Here is a 23,045-nt window from a genome sequence, read left to right as displayed (position 1 = left end):
ATGGAAAAGTGGGAGTGGCAGAAACAGAGTGTTGCAGACCAATTCAAGTATCCAGCACCACCCACCTTGCATAAACACATGTCTGAGTTGTAGTAGAGTCTGTCAATCCCAGATAGGCCTCACCAGCCATCTTTAAACACATAGATAAGACAAACATGGAAGACGGTCATCCTCCACTGCAGGGGATTGCCAAAGATCTCCTGTCATAGCAGGCAAAGCAATGGAAAAAATACTATTTTTCCTAAAAAAAAGTAAATTTCTTTACATTAGCTTGTATATCAAAAGATGGGAGGGAGAAAAGACTTTTGTCTCCAAGGGTACCTATACATAAGCCAGAGGGCTGCTCTGATGCATTGTAAGTACAGCACTTTGGAACAGACTTCATTAATTGAGTTTGTTGGAGAATTGTAATTACCATGTTCCATCCAGCTTCCATGTCTCATGGTTTCTGCATCCCCCACATCAAAATGGTGGTGGGGGCACTTTTAATTAAAGCTTGTTCAATGAGCTATAGATAAACCACCGCCACATCATTTTGAAGCATGAGGATGCTGATACATGAGGTGTTCCAGGTGCTTTAAAGATGCTTTCAGAGCAGCTCTAATTTAAAGCTCCCCCTTCTTCCCCCCAAAATGCCCCCAAATTTCCTGGAATGATAAAAGGATGGAAAAAAAATACTGAAGGAGGACCTTCCTCCTTTTGAATAGGATCTGGTTAGGAATCCAGTTGTATTAGGAGATACAGATGGTTAGTGCTCTTGATTAGTAGAGTTGGAGGAGACTATTATTCTTGTTTCTTGAGGGTTCCTGGAAGATGTGCATTTGAAGGCACAATATGATCTGATACTAGGGCTGTGTGAAATGGACCCTATTCCATTCAGATTCAGCCCAAATTAGTGACAGTGATTTGATCCATTGATTCATACCACTGTCTCTGATTCAATTTGGCTGAATCCGAATTTGAAGATTTGATGGTGATTCAGTGAATCAGCAGTTCAGATGCAGGCAAAGCTTTAAAAGTTGTTTTTTTCCCTACCTACCTTGAGCTACCAGGTGTGGCTCATGAATGCTGCAGTGTTAGGGCGGATGTAGTGTCCAACAGGAGCATGGGGGGGCCCTGCTGCACGCTTTGCAGCAAACCTGGAAGTGGACCAGAAGTATTTCTGGTCCACTTCCAGGTCTACCAGAGAGTACCCTAACTGCCCCCCACCCCGTACTTCCCCAGCTCAGTGATCAGCTGTGGGGGATCCAGGTGACCCCCCCACACCCAGTAGCTGGCACCAGTCGCTGAGCCAGGCGGGGAGGCTGGGGGCCCCCATTGCGGTCCCTGGTGCACCAGGAAGTGGACTGGAAGTGCTTCTGGTCTACTTCCAGGTCAGCTGCCAAGCACACTGGGAAGCCCGCGCCACCCCGTGCTTCTGTGGGACACTGCATCTGCCCCAGCATTGCAGCATTCAGAGTCCCTGCTACCTAGAGGCATGTAGAAAAAGCATTTAAAGCTGTGCCTATGTTTTGACTTGCTGAATCTGTCAGAATGTCTCTGAATTGATTCAGAGGATACTGAATCGATCCAGAAAGATTAAAGGGTTTTCTGATTTGATTTGGATTCAGAGATTCAGCCACCAGATTGGGCCAAATCTCTGCCAAATCAAATCAGGGACCAAAACTTTGTACAGCCCTACAGGATACCCACATCTGCGCTTCCTGCCATACCATATATGCATGGCAGAGGGTGTGATTGTGGGATCCAGCATCTGATCCCATCGTACATTATTGCTGGTGTAGGGGAAGCCCAGGATTATGATACCAGGATTCCCCTATACTAGCAAGCTCCTGTGGCTGGGAGTCATCAGATGATGAGCTGGGAGCCACAGCCTGACCACACATTTAATTAATGGCATGATGGCAACCAACCACAAAGTTTATTACACACTTTGCCCAATAATTTTGCAGCTTATTCCTTGTTTTATCCTGCCATTAATTGCATTAACATGTGGTTGGGTAACAACTTATGCGTAATTGGTTAATCACATCTTAAATAAGATGCGTGCCAGGGCCCTAGAGTAATAAATTTATAGGTTAGAAACCCTCCAAGATGGGTGGAAGTCTTGGAGGAATACAGAATGTAAGAAGGCTTGATCTGTGAAGTACTAATATTGCCACTAGATTTGACAGTGCAGCAAACAAGGATGAGGGAGCAGGCATTCATAGAGGTTTAGCAAGCAGTTTGAATAGGGACTAAGGAACATCAGTTGGCGAGATTTTTTTTTTATTGCTTATCAAAAAAATATCAGCAATACATTCAGCTGTTTGTCAAGAAAAGGTATCTGAGGGAAGGAAACTATCTGCATAAAAACAGCTGCTCTGAGAACTCATTTAGTCAATAACCATGGAAGAGCATGAGAAAAACATTTGCACAGTGGCCAGAAGAACTTAGTCATTAGTAAATCAAAGTGTGAGGAGATGTCAAAAATGAAAACAGCAATATATCACAGAGTGCACGTACCAGCAGACTTACTGGTGAGTGGCATAAACTCTATTATCCTTTACCAGCTGCACTTACTAGAACCTGTTGTGTTGTGGAATTTATTATAAATGAAGTTACTGTAACTGATAATGCTATTGACATTATCACAGGGTTTGATTTTGACTTTAAGTGCAGCTCTGAGCAAAGGGTGGTGTGTAAAATTTGGCAGTAGCTCCAGGAGGCAGTGTGATTCTCTCACTTCTGAGTTACTTTTCCTTCCCTGCTTATTTCTGCAGAGTTGTTGTTTGCTCATAGCTTAATTTAACATTCAGCCTAGTGAGACACAAGGCAGACATGATAAGAATTGGTGATTTAAAAAAGATATCTAGGTTTTTGGTTTTGTGGCAATAGAAGGAAAACAGTTCTGTCCACCCCACTTACATTTTAACCTTGTTGCTTCTCTATGGGCTTCCTCAAGTGTAGTCCCCTGGGGCACTATATTACCTCTTACTGGGTTTTTTTTCCACAACCTTCTTGATACTTCAACCTGACCTGAATTAAAGGCTTTCTGAAGCCCTGTCTACTTCCTACTGGCTGCCCAAGCTGTTTCAGGTTGCTTTCATCTGCAGATTTTCCCTGGAACCCATTTCTCTTCTGCCACTTGCTGCTCTCCCAAATGGAGGGTTTCACCCAGGTCCTCCTCATCCAGTCACAGCAAGATGCCCTTTTCTGTGATACTCTTCTTTCTTATTTTATCTTTCCTTGCCCATTGGCTTCTCCAGGTCCTGTTAGCTGCCGTCCCTTGTAAAGTTGTACCGCTTCTCCAAACACTTTTTCATCTACAAGTCAGGATATCGTGTGTTCAGTGTTCTCAAAAACATACTTTAATTTATTCAAGTTATATATATTCAATAGATAGCTATATAGTTACATAAATACATATACGCTGGGGAGAAAAAGTGATGAGGAAGATATGCTTTAATGAAGGAGATCTTTAGAGAGCCCCCCACTCGAGCTCAGGGACCATGGATGTATTTGTTGTCAACAGAGATCCTTTTGCCATCCCATTTACATACCCATGCACAGCTAATCAAAATGTCCCTGCACTGTTCACATCTTTTCTTGGAAAAGGTGTTATACATTTGCTTTTTTATACCAAATGAGCCAGTATATATGAAGGCTATTCACTGCTCCCTCTGATCTTCTGGATTGCATGGTAAACTCTGAGTCAACAGTGCTCTCATAAATTAAACATGAAAGAAAATATTATTGGTCCTTATGGTTTGTGAATGGTATTTTACCAAATCATTTCAAAATTATGTGAAACTGGGTAAAACTTTCTATTGGTGATAGTTGTTTTCACATATTTTAAATTTCAGCGCAAAATATAAAAATTTGTTATTAAAAAAACAGATCTTTTTTCTGTGGTGGAATGCCAGGCTAGTAATTCTGGCACCGCCTGGGGAGCCGCGGGCTTTACGGAGCGGGCGAGTGCGCGGCTTGTGGGGTGGGATTGGAGGTAGCTTTATGACCGACTTCAAGGTTTGCCGAGTTGGTGCAAGTAGACGACTTAGAGTAAGTTGTTAGTTTGCTATAATAAATTTGTAGGATATCTGTTGGTTCACGGGGTTCTGGAGTAAGCCCTTGCATTCTAACCCGATGGGCTAGGTGCGGCTGCCAACTCCTTAAGTCCCAGAACTGGTCAACAGCTCATGAACAGGATGATAGATAACAAAACTGTAACGTGGTGAATCGCTGTCGATTGTCAGATTTTCGAGGCCTTAGTTTTCGCTGGGATATGCCCAGACGGGGAGGCTGAGGACTGGCTACAGGGTGATCAAGCCTGAAGGGTCGTTCAGTCGTCGTCTCTGCTACCTCTTGCCTCTATGCCTTTTTATAGATGTTGGTTGGACTGCCTCTGTGACACTAACTATGATATAAGCTAAGCATACAGGGATAAGATAGTTTTCTTTTACATAATAGTTACTAGGTAGATTTTCTACATGTTTCATTTCTGCAGGAATGACACTTATAGATAAGAAATGAAACTTACAAAATGCACATGTGCAGCTTAATACAAGTGTGGGAAAATATGAAGCTTTCATTTTGATTAGAAGCCAAAACTACAAGGTTACATAAATGTGAGAGTGCCGTGCAGCAGTTATACAGAAATAAAATAAGACATTTACATTTTCCAGCTGAGCATTTGGATAAAATAGTACTAAGGAATAAATCAAAATAGATTTCAATCTAAATTATTAGAAGGGACTTAAATCATTTTTAGTCTTTTTGTATAGAGATTGTAAGTTTATTTAAATATATTTCTTGGTGTTCACTCTGTCAGTAAGATATCTTTGTAGAACATCTTAACTTGTCAAAAACAGGATTATTGTCAGTATGATTATTCCCTGAACTATGGCCAGTTTTTAACTAGAGTTTGCATCTATCAGTTAATGTTTTGCTTGGTGTTTACATTTGGCTTGACATTTTTAAAATTACTTTCATGTCCATAAAGAACTGATTGAAAGAAATATACTTGCTTGGGTTTTTAGTTTCAATTTTGTCTTTTGGGGCATACACAAATCAAGAGACATGTACCAGAGTCACACTGTATGTGGTAAGGACAGAAAAAGTGTCTCATGAGATGTCTTATAGGCTCCATAATGAGTGTTCTATATCTCTACAGTCCCCCAAAATACAACTCCTGTATTGCCTTTTTGCCTTAATCTTATATCTTGTGGGAATTAGGCCTCTGCACTCTCTGCAAAGAAAGTTGTGTGTACTATATAACCCTGATTTAGCAACATGCTTATGCATATGTAAAATTTTCAGCACGTGGATAGTTTCATTAATTTGGAAACACACTTCAGTGACTTACTGAATCAGGGCATATATACATTTTGCAAGGATAAGTCCAAGTCCATAAAAACAGGATACTATTTCCTTCACATATAATGTTCCTTTCTGCTCTGGCTTCCTATAGTATCTGATCCCAAGCTCTTTTGTATCTGATATTACACTGTTAGGCTGGTTCCAGATGTGCAGGCACGTGTGGTTTGTGGTGCTGCAGACCTCTTGGTGGCACCACAACCTGCACATCTGGCATGCTAAACCATGCCCTCCCTCCCCCAACTGCAAATTTACAGCATGGGGGTAAAAATTGCTACTAGGAGATCCTGGTAGCAAAAAAAAAATGCTGTGAAAAAAATTTATGGCCACAAGTGTGTGTGCTGGCAGACACAGAGGCTTGGTCCTCCTGGGAGACACTCTGGTTGCCAGCCAGAGCATCTCCTCTCCTCTGGTTCTGCCCTGGCTCCTCCAGCACACCAGGGGAAACAGGAGCTTCCCCAAAGCGGGGCATTTTGCCCTGCACCAAAACCCATGTGCAAGGTCATGCCAAACAGCAAAAAGCAACAGCAGAAATTTGTGCTGCTCTTTCTTTTACCACTGCAAGCACACACCCCTGCATGTGGAGACAACCTACAGTAGGGAGCAGAAGAAAAGTACTTTCCTACCCCACAAAAGAAGGGCTGAGAGGAAACTCTGAGGGGTATTTCTCTGTTTTTCTTCCTCTCATATTCCAGGGTTTATCAATGAGGGAAAAGCTGTGTTCTGGCCATATGCTTGGATGGCATAAAGCAGCTGCTCCAAAGAAATAGCAAATTTAACTACATGAACATTAGTTAATCTAAACTGGTATGGAAGCATAGGCCTGGGTAAAGAGTCTGAACAAAAGCCTTGTATTTGAACATTCTTAGTCATAAAGAAATGGCCTAAATCTGAACATAGATAAGAATGTTGCAAGTTACCCTTATCTTTGCTATGAACTAAACTAATTCTAACCACCTTTGGTATCTTAAATCTAGATCATGATCTAGATATTGTAGCTCAAGGGAACTTCTAATGGACCGAGGGGAGTGTCACAAATGTGCTTTTTCTATGCCAATGCACTGTACTTATTTGTAGGAATCAATTAAGCCAAAAATGAAATGTATTAGTTTTGTGTTTCACAGTGTGGAGTCTCCAACCTTATCTGTTAGAACATACCTGCTTTTCTATCATATGTAATAAAATGAAATCTGATGCTCCTCTCTACTTTGTAGGAGTAACTGCATTGTTTCTACCGATACTTTATCTAAGCAGTTTTATATATATTTAGCTATTTGAGAAGGAGGAGGATTCCACTTTTTTTTTCAGTGAAGATTCATTGCTTTTAGTTCTGTTTGAACTATCTAAAGTACTCTATCTAAAGCTGACAAGAACAGATTACACATCTAAATCAACTGGCACCATCTGGTATGGTTACTGGAGATATTTTATTATAGACTCATCATAAAAAACATTCCAACTTTTATTGTAACTAAATTATTTTTCTATGGTTTAAAAGTACATTGTTTGATTAGAATTGTGAATATTAGTCACAGCTGTCTTCACTTTCATGATTTTCATAGAAAACAGTACCCTTATTAAAGACTTAAGACATCTAATAACCTCAGAAATTAGGTTGCTGCTTTTCTAAATGACTGTCACTAAATCTTCTTGTAATCCCCCCAAACTAAACTGAATCTTCAGTGCTCAGAAGACATAAAACAGATTAGCATGACTATTTTGTAAGCCAGAGGCACTCAACTTGTGGACACATGGGCTGAATGAGTGGCATGAGGCTGGTCTGCAGGCCAGATCCCACAAAGGGCTGATGCATGGAGTTGGGCCCGATGCTACACGAGCTACCTCTGCTCCTCTGCTGCCAAAGTTCTGGACCTGTGGGAATCCCAATGGCCTGGGAGTTTAGTATCCCTGGTGTTAAGCAGTTGTAGCTCTTGAGAAATATAAGCAAACTTAAAAGTTGCATCTTAGCAAATACCTTCTTTTGTTTGTGCTGTCTCTTGAATTTGACACTCTTGAATTCCACAACCTGTGAAATTAATGGTTTCATTGTTCATAACAGAGAACTAATACTAGAGGAGAAATACAGAAATTGTTTAATAATTATCCTATACTTGAGGTCCTTTCTTGCATGTAGTCAGTGAAGAATATTCTGGAGTTCAGTTCTTGGGTCTATCTGCATCATGAAATAAATACATATTTAGTAGGCAAAAAAATACCTTCCTGTAAAGAAAAAAGCATTTATGCTTCTTTAAAATAAGTTCTTCAGCTGATGTAAATTGGGATAATTCTACTGAAATTGACAGATTTCAGTTTACATCAGATAAGGATCTGGCTTTAAATATAGCATAGTATATACTACTATGTTGAAATGAACAATGGAAAGCAAATTCTGTGTATGTTATTTGAATTAGTTGCATAATAATGTTACTGGTATGTACAGTAGGTAGGCTTGTATCCTTGCACATTAGCCCGTATTTATGCTGCAGCTATATAGTGCTTAATTAAAATATTTTCACTCACTTATGTAATACTAGTTACCTAACATTTGTTGAGAGCTTTACCTGTTCAGTGCAACATTTTACTTACTGCATACAGTTTGTCACATTCACAAAGAATGAAGCAAGTATTATTGTGCATATTTAACAAGTGGAGTAACTGAGACACATTATGGGACTTCTGCAGTGAGTCTCTGGCAGAGCTATGGCTAAATGGGTAATCTCCCAGTTTTCTAGTCTTGTCTTTAGCTTAGTCATTCAACGGTAAAGAGACTTAGTTAACCATCTGAAGTCAGGCACAAGGAAGAACGGGGTGATATCCTGGAGACTAACTCATTCAGAAAAGCATAAGCTTTTGTAGGTGACAGCCTACTTAATCAAATGGTATCTGATGAAAGCTTATGCCTTTCTGAATGAGTTAGTCTCCAGGGGATGCCACCCTCTCCTATCTTCTGTTAATTATCCCATGTAATAAGTAAATATTTAAGTTCGTGTTTTTTACTTTTTATCTCCAGCACTCAAGATAAGAGATTTAAGCAATAAACAGGTCATTGAAACTTCCTTTAGTGACATAAAATGATGCTGCCTCTACACGGTACATGGAAAACACTGTAGCATTTTAAATCTGATATACCATTACATGAGCATACATTTTTTTTCAGATGCCAAGACTGGTATCTGCAAATAGTACACTGAGGAGGAGGAAATGTTACAACAAAGTCAATTCTACTGTTGCTATAAATATCTGATTGGGAAATCTTCAGGACTCAAGTAGATATAGATATAGATATAGATATAGATATAGATATGTGAGTCCTGAAGATGTGTTAGATATAACATATAGTGTATATGTGTTAGAGATCTTTCTTTCTCTCTGTCTCACACACACACATATACACTATATCTAACACATCTTCAGGACTCATAGATAGATAGATAGATAGATATAGTGTAGATATAGATATATCTTACTTGTTAACAAGTTAATAGATCACTAATACCAATGGCCAGCAAATGCTAAAGCACTGTTAGCAGTTCACATCAGCCTTTGTGTTTTAAGGTTGTTTCTACACAGCCTTTTTTATTGCTGCCAAATCATGTAACTCCCACTGACTTTAGCAGTCTGGCAACCAATTTTGAAATAATTTGTGTGTAGAGAAGTTTTTTAAAGAAGGAATTTGTCCTACCAGTACTAGAATTTTCTTCTGAAAGAGAATTAATATCTTTTATTGTGAAACTGTTCACATGCTTTACATCTAAATAAGGGGCAGAGAAGGGATGTGCAGTAAAAAAAGTTGTTAAAGTGTCTGACTCTAATAGCCACACAAAAAAAACTAGAACTCTTGGTTCCAAAATGGTACCTTTTATTAGAACAACTGGAAAATGGCAAGAAAATTGTCCTTTTCTGCAAGTTTTCAGGATCAAAGTCCCTTCATCAGGCTCTGGGAAAAGTGTAGCTGGTACAAGATGGTAAAAAGTCCCCATAGGTAGGAAATAAACTTCATTTTTGCACAGAGGGAGCTGAAGATGGAAGTCTATCCCTCTGGGTCTGTGAGAGTGTTTTTGTGAGCTGTGTTGAGTAGCATTTTGTATTGATTAGGTAGAATTTCTTCCCTGGAGGTGTTCAGATGGCAGGCAGGGAGGCAAAAAAAAGTCTTTGTTGTTCTGCAATGAAGTTTAAAATCCAAAATCGGCTAAAATTCAGCATCCTCCATGTTTCAGGGGTGTACTTGGTAGCCGTGTTGGTCTGAGACAAAAAGACATACAGAATTGCAGAACAACAAGGAAGGTTTTTTGCCTCCCTGCCTGCCGTCTGACAAGGTAGCATTTTGGAACCAAGAGTTCTAGTTTTTTGTCTGTCTTTTTGTCTCAGATAAACATAGGTACCAAGTACACCCCTCACTCTAATAGCTTCATCCATACATATGAATTGGAGCTCTGCTCCCAGACTTCTGCTAGAGCTCATGTCTCAATTGACTCAGCTGTAAATGAATACCTGGTCATTTAGGCTGGAAAATCAAATGAAACTGGATGTGATACTATTCACATCATTCTCTTGTATTCCTTTGGCTACAGAAACTCATGGTCCTTAGGGCCCATTGATGAATCTTTACCTGCATCCAATGGGCTCTAATATGCAATCCACACAATTGTGTCTCTTGCCATGCCTCATATGTATGGCAGGAGGTGTGATTGTGAGATTGTGCATTAGAACTACAGTCTGGATATGTGCCAGCATTGCAATGCTGTAGCCAGTAGGGCAAATAAAACTGTGGGATGCATCAATTGATGCATCTCCAGCAAAACCAAGGAGGTGGCTCTTCTGCTCTACTTGGCACTGGTGAAACTGCAGCTGGAGTACTGTGTTCAGTTCTGGACACCACACTTTACCAGTGATGTGGACAAACTTGAGAGCGTCCAAAGAAAAGCCACATGTATGATCAGAGTCTTACACGTGTAACTTGGGAACACCCAAGGGTGTGCCCATCCTCAGTTGGAAGGGATAAATTAGGCAGGCAACAGTGCTGCGAGAGGGACACCGGTGATATGAGCATGGGTCCCTCTTTCTTCTATAGAGTCAACTCCACCCCAGTACTCTTAACTATTTACAGTTTACTGAATTATAATATACATATTATTTCTTATTCAATATATATCTAGGTAAATATTCTAATAGGTAACAAAAGAAAACTTTCCAAAAATATTCTTAGTGTCAAAGATCAAAGTCTTTGATTTCAGATGCCAATGGCAAAAGGTCAGATGACCAAAAGGTCAGATGACAAAAGGTCAGAAGCTAACACAACAAACTCTGTGGTTGTAATTTATCCCTCTGTATTAACAGTGCTGCATATACACACCCCTGTCTGTGCCTCATTTCAAATTACTTGAGAGAGAAACTGGCCTTGACAGTTCAGCACGAAAGATATCGGTACCCATAGTGACCAGATAAAAATGAAACTACTTTAGTAAACTTGTAAAATAAAATATACTATGCGCGCCATCCTGTGACCAAACAGAACCAGTACCACCCAAGTAAAAATAACCCCCCTTTTTTTATGAAACCTGAGCAAACAAAGAGAGCACAAGTGCCAACTCATTAATTATTTAGAATTGGTGTATAGTAATTGGTCACCTGTGCTTAATAAAACTTTGAAAGAACTTGCGCCCAAAGCAGAGAGCAGAGAGCAGAGAGCAGAGAACTGCGTATACACTCAAGAAAAACAGATTGTGTACAACGAATGTTATCTCTTCCGCCTACATAATTTTTTTTTTTTTTTTGGCGTACCCCGTCTCGTCTTACCGGTCCCTTTATCTATCTTTGGCGTTATCTTTCTTATCAAGAGCTCTTAGTAATCTGCAGACTGTAACGGCTTATATGAATCACTTGGAAGCAACTGTCTTACCCACCCTGTAAATGCTGGGTAACATGATATCTGCATGCTGTAACTAAATCAATCAGCTCCTCTGCCTATGCTGCAAGCACATCAGAAGTGTAAGTAAAATAAATCTTTTGTGAAACCATCACGCTGTGTTTAAATCGTACTGACTCCTGCTCACCGTTATCACCCACCTGCCCGGTCATAAATCTCCCTCCTCGCGCCAAGCCAGTCGTGCCGACCCAGGCTTGCAGGTCAAGGGTGCACCGGCGTTATGGGGCACGACACTTAGCAATATCTTTTAACAACACCAAAAGTATACAGATAAATATTCACAATACAAAAAAAAGTTATACCAAACTAGCCCAATTCCATAACATTTTGTACAACATATTCATAATTATGATAACAATTATACAAAATATGAGGCACAGTTTTACACGATATAAGGTGCGTTTACCCCTGGATCCCAGCTAGCAAGGGGTGCTTCCCCTTCTTTGGGCCTAGCTGGGAGGGAAATTTCCACCTGGGGCTTCCCTCTGGAGGGAGGGAGTTGCCTTTTTTCAGGAATGCCTGCCCTGTGGGGCCCGACTCTGCCAGCAACTTACAGTTTTCCTTGCGGAACTGTTGACCAGGCCTCAGAACTCTTTGCTCAATCAGAGGCCCCACCAGTGTTGTCTGCATCACTCCAACATCTCCCCTCCTGGACCTGTGCCCCGCATTGGGCACTGAGGGTTCTTCCAGCTCTCATGGGGGCAGAAGTCTAGCTGCTAGTGGCTGGTTTTACCTAGCCTTATGCCAAGGCTTCCCCTTTCCCACCCTGCTCTAGACTCTGGGGCTCTTTTAGTTCTTTGGCTGGGCCACACTGTGGGGCTCCGATTATCTGGCTTATGCTGGGACTAAATTGAGCAGCCTCAAGCTGCTCCTAGGGCAGGTTCTCCGTGTGCTGGTCTGCTCACCACGTGGGGCCTGATCAGTCTCAAGCTCCTCCCAGGGCAAATTCAATATGTGTGGGTCTGCACACTGCTCCATCAAGCCCTCTGCTGAGGATGTAGGCTTAAGCAGCCTTGATGCAACATCCAGAATCTAAGCCCCATGTGCCAGCCTGCAAACTGCTGGGGCAAAGAAGGGATCCTGGGGAGGCTCTTTCCTCTCCAATGTCCCTTGCCATGTCTGTCCAGCATGCTGGGCTTTTATCTACACTGGAGGCCCTGCCCCTGAAGTCTGCCAGACTTGCAAAGTGCAGTCTTCAATCAGGTCCAGGGGCTCCTCCCCCTCCCCCCTCTCCAAGGAGGGGCAGGGCAAGCCCCTCCCAGCTGTTAATTGATTGTTAGAAATGTTCTCCCAATCCAAAGTGTCCTTCTCCAAGCTGGGCAAAAGCGGCGAGCCCACCACACATGGCAAACCATATGAGGAAAGGCTGAGGGACCTGGGACTCTTCAGCCTGAGGAAAAGAAGGCTGAGAGGGGGCCTGGTAGCCACTTGCCGCTACACTAGGGGAGTACATCAAGGGTTCGGTGAGCAACTGTTCACCAGGGCATCTGAGGGGAAAACCAGGAGTAATGGCCGCAAACTCCTGGAAGACTGTTTCAGACTCAACATTAGGAAAAACTTCTTCACAGTCAGGGTGTTCAGATTGTGGAATAAGCTTCCTCCAGAGGTGGTGCAATCACCTACCCTGGAAATCTTTAAGAGGAGAGTAGATAGTCACCATGTTGGGGTCACCTGACCCCCAGTTGCCTTTCTTGCTTTATGTAAGGGGCTGGACCTGATGCTCTTCTGAGGTCCCTTCCAGCCTTACAATCTATGAATTCTATCATGTTTTATTGCCTGTGGAGGGGGAGCCCAATAGCAACCAGCTCCAAAGTCAGAACACATTTTTTAGGTCTAATTTTGTAACGGGCTAGAGCTTTTTATGATATGATAGCTACTTCACATGTGTAACTGGTGTCAAAGTAATTGCACGATTAACTAGTTAATTGTGTGATACCTTTAATTAAATGATAGCTGTGGAGGTGGCAAACCTCGGGAGGACCTCTGGTCTTTTCTGACCTAAATAATGGTAATTGTAAAGCTGTATTTTATAATTTGTTTACTCTTTGCTTATGGAGTCATGGTGAAGCGTAGCTTAGAGAAATTATCTTTGGTAACCAAGCATTGAGCATTATCAGTTAGTTAGGAATTTTACGTATTAATGAAAGATTTGCTTTGAATGTATTAATTGATACTTTTTATGCCATGTCATTGACAGAGGGACTATGTAGCATTAGCTGCCTCAGAGATGTAGTTGTTTGGAAGGGACCAGTTATATCCTTAGTTTCCACCTCTAGAGTTACAGCCTGCTGGAAAACAGGTGTAATGCTGATACTCTACATTAATTCTGCCTCCTTAGAAAAATCAGCTCTAAATATAGACTTGCTAAAGGATGTGCAGATGTGAAACTGCACCTGATTAGCATCCAAAAATCCTGTTAACTGACTCTTAACTGAAAGTTTAGAAAGGATTAAATCTGTTGTCAAGTCTAACAGTGGTAGTGCAATGAGAATTACTTACTTTGGTGCCCACACAAGTATTTATATGACAGTTGGTTACATTTGATGACAATAACCACCACTATTACTAACCTTCTAGGAGATGTTTTGAGGTTTTTAAGGTGAAACTGTACTAGTATCTCCATTGTACCTATAGTTGATTACTCCTCCTATGCCTCATAGAAAATGGGTAAGTAGAATAATATAAACTATATGTCAGCCTACAGAAAATATGACAATCTTTCCAACATGTTGGATTACATTCACGGATATTATACAACCCTTTAAAATGGTAGTGCTTCATTCTTGGTAGTTTTTTTCCCATTCTTCCTTCTTCCCTCTTTGGTTATGGGTAGTGTATCTAATATTGAATATCTTATTAAATTTAAACAGCCTAGATAAGTATATATGCATGTTCAGATCACATGCAGACTTTACCTTGCTTTTATCTAGCAGAAATTGCAGTTACCATTATTTTGCATACAGTGCACACTCTCAAATTCCCGCAGCTGCCATTTCAGAACAAAATTACATGTTTTATATGAGGGGAAAAAATGCTATATTGCATGTTAATTTTATTGTCAGAAATTGATGAAAAATCCTGATGCAATTTTGCAAAGCAAGATGGAATATCAACCAGATTGGTATAAAATAGATTTGTTAAAATGCTATCTATGCATTCCAAACATAATGATTTTTCTGAAGATTTCTATTGTTATACTACTTTGGCACAGATGGCAATCTAGCCTTGTACACTGAAATATTATATGTATCACATTAATTATAATACCTCATTAATTACTATAGGCATGACAATGTATTCATAATACAGGGGAAATATGTGGGTATCTTTCTTTTAGAACAGAGCAATTCAACTTTTTTGATATTGGGTTAATAAATGTGACAGTTTTGCAGAAATAAATTTGTTCAGAATTCTTGCACCCTCATGTACTCAGGAGTGGATCCAGGGGGTGCACTGGTGCCATCTCACTCCTCTTCTGCTGCGTAGTACAGTGAATTTTTTGGATATGTAGCCCCTGTCTAGCCTTCGAGGGAAGTCACTGGGGCTGAGCCCAGCACTCCTTCCCTGCAGGGAGCAGCTGCACAAAGCTACCTCCCCACCTCCATACCCAGGATAGTTGCAGCAGTGGATATACCCCCGCTTGTACACTTGCTTCCTGTCCAGCTCACCTAAGTGTCTCTTGTTGGCCAGCAGGCTCTAGCCATGTCTCACCATCATCCTCCTTCCCAAGGTCTAAGCTCACTTCCTGCTTCCTGACTTCACAGGGAGAACAGGTCTAGGGCCCTGGAATTGCTGGCATGTCTTCCAACACCAGCGTGAGGACTGTGGCATGCGGTGGAACAGCTCAAGCTGGAGGTGGGCATGGAGAAGATGAAGGTGTTGGGAGCACTGGGAGCTGCAGAATATACAGCCATCCCTGTGGTACCAGTTGCATCTGTCACACCATCTCTTTCAAAATCCTGGATTTGCCTGTGCATATACTGTATATGTTATTTTTGAGTATGATATGTCCACAGCAATACCTAAACAAAATGATCTCATAGCAGAATTACATGGATAAAGTGATAGCAAATACTGCAGAAAATATAAGCCATGCTTTTCAAATGGAAGAAGACAGTCCAGTCTGAAGACAAAAACTGGACTACTTAAACTGTGAGGATGGCATGCATGGCAAGTTCTAAAAATTCCCAAGGCTTTTCTTTATTTTGAAGCTCACCAGAATGTGTCATCAGATGAAAAGTACTATATTTCATACTCCATGTTGTTACGCATAACTTCTCTTGAAAAAAGTCCTCCAGAATTGGGGTGTGTATCTTAAATGTGGTAGCTGACTGAAATATGCAATGACTGCCATATATTAACTTTTGTGGCTGTGCTTCTCTCCCAGCCCAAGAGGGAGAGGTGGAGAGTCCTTCAGAGTCACAGTTAGTGTTAACCTGTCACAGATGCTGAACAGCTAAAGGCCACTTCCAAGTAAGCAGCAGCTGTGAGAAATTTAAAACTAGTTCTGAAGATGAAGCTACAGATTCTGTGATGCTGAGGAGTGGGCTCCTCCCTTTCTATAAGAAGGCTGAGAGGTGACTTGATAGCCACCTACAAATATGTCAAGGGAGTATGCCAGGACCTAGGTGAACAAGTTTTCAGAAAAGCCCCCTTCCTCCCCACTGGGTAAGACATGGACCAGTGGATACAAGCTAGTTGAGGAAAAGTTTCAGCTGGATATAAGGAAAAACTCTTTTCTGTATGGGTAACTAGACTCTGAAAAACACTTCCAGCAGAGATGGTGCCATCACCATCTCTGGCAGTCTTTAAGAGGAGGATGGACAAATACCTCTTTGAGTTTGTTTGAGTCCAATTACCTTCTGCCCATGGCAGGGGACTAGACTTGATGATCTTATAGGACCCTTCTGGTCCTTCTTTTTATGATTCTTTCTATGATTCTATGCTTCCCACCTCAGACCAGTGTTCAGCTGCATTGAGCCTGTCCTGTGCCAATTAAAATTATAGAAATATCTTCATTCTTCTTTCTCAAAACAAGGTGCAACTCTTATTTTGCGGGGTATGTGGTATACAAATAATACAGTATGGCTAATTTCTACTTGTTACATGAATTAAATTGGTACTGAATATCTTGAACTTTTTAAAACTCAATATTATAGTCAGTAGCACAAGTAGAATTATGGAATCATAGAAAATTTGGATTTGGAAGGAACCTCAGGGGATCATCTAGTCCAACCCCTGACCAGATTGGGGTGAGCGACTGGGGAACTAGCCCCAGGTACCTATTTAGAGGGTACTCCAGCATGGCAACCCCTGAGGAGCTCACACTGCAGTAGTCCATGCTTCAGCAGCAGCCCATGTGCAGGTATGTATGATTGGTGCTCAGCACAGCCCCCTCTATCCTTTCCAGAGGACCAAAACACACACTATTAATGTGACTTAGATTTACTGCACAGTAAAATAAGGCACAGTAAGCGTAGGTGGTGGAAGGCCCGGGCTAACAGGGCTTAGCCCTCCCAAACATGGGGTAGCAGGTAGGGCTACAGACCGGCCTGGGTGCAGGCTCTGGGTATGGAGGGGCATGCAGCAAAGGGGAGCACACAGCAAGGGGGAAACACAGCCAGAGCCTGCAGTAGCCTGGCAGCATGTGGAGCACTGCCCAGCACAGCAAGTAAGTCTGTCATGGGGAAGTGGTGTGTTGGGGGGAGGGCAACCCCCCATGATAAGGGAGGGAGTGGGGCAGGTGTAAGGGCTAGGTTGAAGGGGCCCCGGGGCTGGGGTGGGTGGTAGGATGCTGAGAGTCCATGTGGTTTGTCCATGGGCATGGGCGGTGGGGGTGGGATGGGCTCTCGCAGCTATGAGCACCCGGGGGAGACCCAGGGGGCAAGTGCCTCTCAGATCTATGTGGAGTGTAGGTGGCTGCTGCTGCAGGCTGGATTCTGTGCCCCCCTGCCACTGCCCCCAAGCAGCCTGATGCCATGTTCCTGCCACACATGGGGTGCAAAACTCAGCCTGGAGTGGCAGTCCATCTCCACCCCATGCACAGATCCAAGGGGCACATGCCCCCTGGGCCTCCCCCAGGGTGCCCACAGTAGTGGGAGTCCCTCCCCTGGATCCCTGGACAAGCCTCCCAGGTTCCAAGCATCCCACGACCCTCCCTGGTGTCCCATTCACCGCAGCCCCTGCCTCTTCACCACTCCCTCCCTCACTGTGGGGGCCTTGATCTGCGCCCCCCATGACACTTCCCCATGACACATTTACCTGCTGGGGGGTGGGGTGTGTGTGCACAAATGCACACCTGCCCAGCCCCCCCAGTAATATTTTCTCCCTCCCCCTATGGCAGTAAGCATTCCACAGATTTGCTCCTTATGGGAGTAGGCAGATCCAGGCATACTCTTGCCCTGGTCTGTGCCCCCTGGAGCAGCCAAGGGGAGCTTCAGGCTCTAGCTGCAGCTGTCTGGGTGTCAGGGGTCTCCAGGGGCAGGTGTGGCCTGGCAGACAGCTCAGGGGGGCAGCCTCAGACTGGCAGGGGTGTCTGGGAGCAGGCTTAGGCTGGCAGGGGATGCTGTCCTGGGAGCCCATGGCTGTGTGCCATGTGCTATGGATTCTCCTTGCCCTTCCCCTCTGGCAGTGGCAGACAGGGCACCATGTCCACAAGGCACTTGTGGGACTCGTCCTCCTCCACCCCGCTGTAGTATGGCCCCTGGGAAGCTGTCCATGAACCCCAGGTCTGCAGGGCAAGTCCAAGACCATGCGTGCTCACTTTGGACAGTGTGCAGCAAGCACCAAACTTCACTTCACACTATCAGATGCCCTTCTTCCCTCCTTTCCCAACAGTACACTTCCTCACTCCTTCCCTCTCTCCCAGTAATGCACCAGTTCTGGGTACCACATTTTAACAAGGATATGGATAAGCTTGAGAGAGTCCAGAGAAGAGCCATCCATATGATCAGAGACTTGCATGGCAATCCATATGGGGAAATGCTGAGGGACCTGGGACTCTTCAGGCTGAAAAAGAGAAGGCTGAGAGGGGACTTGGTAGCAGTTTACTGCTACATTAGGGGAGTATATCAAGGGCTTAGTGAACAGCTGTTACAGCTGTTCACCAAGGCACTCTTGAGGAAAACTAGGAATAATAGCCACAAACTACTGGAAGACCATTTTCAGACTCATTAGGAAAAACTTGTTCACAGTCAGGGTGTCCAGACTGTGGAATAATGTCCCTTTAGAGGTGGTGCAATCATCTACTCTGGAAAAGTTCAAGAGGAGACTGAAGGTTCATCTTGCTGGGGGTCACTTGACCCTTCTAGCCTTACAATCTATGACTCTATGAAACCCCTCCCTAACCCCAATGCGCACCAACAATAAAAGGTCCTGCTTCCCATGCAACTATGTGCAATGTACTTTCTGAATTGTAAGGAGGGAAAACTGGGGTGGAGGTGCCTATGACAGATCCCATGGAGAGGTGCCTGGCACTCCAGCCTCTGATGGCACTGCCATGGGTGTGGATGCCATGGCAAAGCCCATAGCTTGGGGTTCACCCAGGGGTGAGGGTGGGCACTGTCCAGCCTGCTTACCCTGATCCCCCTCCTTCACCCTGGGTCTGGGGCCCCCAGGCACTATGTGCAGAGTTGGCTCAGATGCTGGCAGCTCCCACTCAGAGATTGCATGGAGGCTGGGTGAGTGGTGGACAGCTACCCAGGTGGGTGGCTAGGCTGCTGGGGACCCAGCACAAGGGCAGGGGGCACTGCCCACTGCGGGTGATAGTGGACCTTATCCAAAGCCCACTGGGAAGGTTGGTGCTGGGCTGTGAGTGACTAGTCAGGGCTGGGGCTGGGGATTAGGTGCTCAGCAGCATGAAGGTGTCTGCCATGGCCAGGATGGTGTTCAGCACCCAGCCATCCTCCTCCATTTCCTACATTGCCTGGACCACCATGGCAGCATGCCATTCATGGGCCTTAAGCATCCTCTCAAGGAGTGTGTCTCTCTTTGAGGGCAGGGAGCCTGTCCTGGAATACATAGTCCTCCTGCTTCCTCTCCTGCTCCTACTTTCCAGGCCTGTGAATCCATGAGCTTCTTCTCAGCCACTGTTCCAGCTGGTCCAGGAGGAAGGTGTAGTCCTGTGTGCACTGCTATAGCAGGTGGTACATGTAGATAGTGCCAGCCAATGGTGGCAGTGACCTTATAGGCACATCCCCATTGTGTACAGCTACTGAACCTGTACAGCCAAGACAGAGAGGCTCTTTGTGAGAGTCTGAAATGTTTCAGAGATAACATTCACTGTACTGAGGGGCTGTGCACTTTATGGCCTCATCAGGGGTCGTATGTGCACAGAAACCATGGTAAGTTGGCTGGGTGGGTCCTGCTACAGGTAACTGCTGACCAAACCCTCTGTTCCTGCTTCCTTTATGGGGGCAGGTGGACTGCTTGTGACCTGTAACAGGCAGCCTCCCTTCCTTGTCCCCTGAACAGGATGGGTCAGGGCTAGCTCCTGCCAACAGCTGCTATGGCAGCTCTGGACCAACTCCCCCTGCCCCCCCCTTTTCTCCACCCTACAGGCCAGGTAGTTTTCTCCTGTGCTGCCAGATCTGTAGCACTGAGGGTTGGGAGGTGAGGGACTTCTGCCCAGCTGGGATGCAGAGCTGATGACACTCCCTTCTCCCCATGGTGGCTCTCTCCAGAAAGGCATCCCAGGTCAAGACCCCTGCTACATATGGCCTGTGCTCCAAGCATGCCATTGCTGAGAGTTTACTTGGTGAACTATGATGAGCTGATTGAGAGCACAAAGAGGTAGCTGACCCACTACAACCTGCTGCTGCTGATTGCCGTGGTGCCCTGGGCGCATCTGAGAATGCGGTGCAGGGACCTGAGCTTCAATGGCACCTCAGACAGTCTTGCACTTCCTTGTAATGTGTGCTGCCACCTGGAGGGGTATCTCTGCCTATACCATGAGTTCCTGACTTCTGCAGCTGAGGAAGAGATTGCTGCTGCCATTGATGAATGTTTGTGCATGTGATGCCCTTGGATGCCTAGCAGGGAGGCAGTTGCATGCTCAGTAAAGTTCTGCACTGCCCCCTGCCTTGCTGTGTGTTGAGGCCAGAAAGTCTTGGGGCAGGAGGAAGCTCACTGAAGCAGGGTAGGCAGGAAAGGGAGGGCAGGGGAGAACATGACCCACCTTCCCTGCGGGACTCTTGGCTCCAGGTGTGTAGCCCAGAGGCACATAGATGAGTTGGCATGGGCATGGGTGGCTTCAGAGCTCCCTTCCCCCTTCCCCCTCCTCCCTGTATGGGGCTTATCACAAGGGTGTGGCAAGCAGTCCCAGCAGTCTGACTCTGTTCCTAGTGGTGGTGAGGAGGTTTGGCTGCCTGTAGTGCTCCAAAGTATGGTGACACAGCACCTGCTGCCTGGTTAGTGGCCCCCTATGAGGAGGAGCTAGAGCTGTTTTCATGGGATGCATGGCTGGAGTTGGTGGGACAGGTGTCAGACTGGGCTACCTGTGCTGCCAGCTGAGGCTGAGGGCAGGAAGCACACTGAATCCTGTCCTGGTGCCCTGAGGGGCCCTCTCCCAGAGAGTCTTCATCAGCTCTGGCCTACAGTGCTGGCTTCAGGAGCATGCCTGTGCTGGAGTAGACATAGCAGCTGTGTCCACATTCCCTCATGGCCAGGATGAAGTCCAGTTGCTGCATGAAGAGCATGGTCCTGGCAGCCCTGGACCACTGGTTGTGGTCTGTGACATGGACCCACTGGACCTGTTGGGCCTTGATTTTGATGTGGCACTGCTGCCCAGACTGCTTGTGGCTGTGCTGCTGCATGTGGAATGCCATGGCCTCATAGATGTGGGCTGATGTGGGCATCAGGGACACTTCTATCCCAGGTGCTGGCAGGGTCCTTGGGGGCTTAGACAGGAACACTGGGTGCCATCAGCACTTGCCATATGCCTGCAGCAGAAAGGCATGGTGCCTGGGGGCCAGGCAGCCAGAGGCATGGGCTCCAGGGGCAGACCTGGAGTCTGAGGTGCCACTGCAGCTAGCCTATGCCTGGAGAGTCAGGCCAGGGATCTGAAGGCCAGCCTGGCCCAGCTATAGAGGAATCCCTGTCATGTGGCTCTGCCATAGGCAGGAGGCTAGTCCCCTGCTGGTGAAGCTGAACAGAAGCAGATTTGCTCCCATGAGCTTCTACATGTGCACTACTGTGCAGTAGCTGCTGCATGTTTAATCTACTACCTGTATTTACAGGTACTAGCTAATCACACAGTAAACTAATTTACTGCAGAGTAAATATCATGCATGTGTAGACAGTGATGCTTTACTGCTAAGTAGATTAGTCTACTATGCAGTAAAATATTTCATGTAGATGTGCCCTGGGTGTAGTTTTACAGAAATTAAAAATAAATATTGTAGATTATACCAGTTGAAAAAGTGTCAAATTGTATCACAGGCATCTGATCGTCTTAAACTGCAGGCAAATATACAACACAGTTTTTTTCATCCATGTGATGATAATGGAGTGGACATTCAACCAACCACTAAACATGTCAAGTTGAACTTCAATTAATGCTGAAAAAGCAAATGTTATGGCAGTTCAGAGGGTAAAACATATAATCTTTAGTTGACTTAGTTGTAAATAACCTATTCTGAATGTTTTTTGCTTGACATTACAAGCTGACAGTGTATTCATAGGTCCTGATTCAGTAAGGTGATCCCTATTCTTGAAACACTTAAGCATTTGCAGGAGTCCCATTGACCTAATCAGATCAAAGCACACACTGCAAGTCAATCAAATTCTTTAAATGGTTTTCTGAACAGGAGACATGGAAGTTAAAACTGAATAGTCTTTGTTTTGTTTCAGGCTGACAAGAAAGACAAGAATAATGCCCTGGATAGTGCAATAGATAACATGTGCAAGAAAACGAGAGACCTTCGCAGACAGGTAAACATTTTGAGGACAAAAATTGCTGAGAAGTACATTTATCCACACACACATCTTCCTGTATTTGACAGCATTACGATTGAAAACTCTGAGATAAAAATCCTCAGCTGTATACAAGAAATACTGAAAAGTACTTAGGATGTTATTGGGAATGCAAATCCAATAAATATGTGTGTGTTTATCCAAACACTATATGTATGTGTACATGCTTGTATAATATTCACATCTTTTTCCAGAAAATTTCTGGTTTACAGATTTTTGGATAATAAATGGAATTGCATGAAATTTTGAACAATTGTAAAATTTCACAATTTTTTTTTGTATCTGGGTATTTGTTTAAAAACATAGCAATACTGCTTTTGCTTGAAAATTCAAACCTGTGGATTGCATAAGAGCTGTATGAGGAAGAGATTAGCAACATAGTATGCCTTGGGGCCATGTTCTCTGGAAAATTAATTCCTGAGCTGGGAATCGTTAAATCCTGAATTTTATTCCTGCCTCTGTCACTTACAACACTTTACAAACATAACCTAATTGCATCTCAAACCCTCATCTGTAATACATAAAAACAATCATTCCCTGTTTTTTTTCTGTATCTTTTACATGGTGTTTCAGGCTACAGTGGACGAAATGAAATATGGAATGGGAACTTTTGCAATAAATATTTTTGTATTGGTTTTGCTTGCCTCAGCTAGAAGGATTGGGGGCTTAGTTTGCATTGCCCAATGGGTAATGCAATGTTCTACATTTCCATGAGTTGCTGAAGTTTCAGTTTCACATGTGACTTTATGAAGGTGATCCGGTGACATTATGTACCAATCTGTGCTATGGCTGC

The 23,045-nt window shown here is 44.0% G+C and overlaps 1 protein-coding gene across 1 annotated transcript in view; it reads left to right on the top strand.

Moving 5' to 3' along the window:
• LOC109312444 (catenin alpha-3-like) overlaps positions 1-23,045 on the top strand; it is a 715,731-nt gene that overhangs the window by 677,274 nt on the left and 15,412 nt on the right. The window contains exon 4 of the mRNA XM_019538475.1: positions 22,130-22,210. Coding sequence (XP_019394020.1) covers positions 22,130-22,210 — 81 coding nt within the window. The remainder of the gene's footprint in view (positions 1-22,129; positions 22,211-23,045) is intronic.

The sequence above is a fragment of the Crocodylus porosus genome, unplaced genomic scaffold (genome assembly GCF_001723895.1).
Source record: "Crocodylus porosus isolate Cpor-Errol unplaced genomic scaffold, CroPor_comp1, whole genome shotgun sequence".
In the NCBI taxonomy this organism is placed as follows: domain Eukaryota; kingdom Metazoa; phylum Chordata; order Crocodylia; family Crocodylidae; genus Crocodylus; species Crocodylus porosus.
This window is presented reverse-complemented; position numbering and strand designations above follow the sequence as displayed.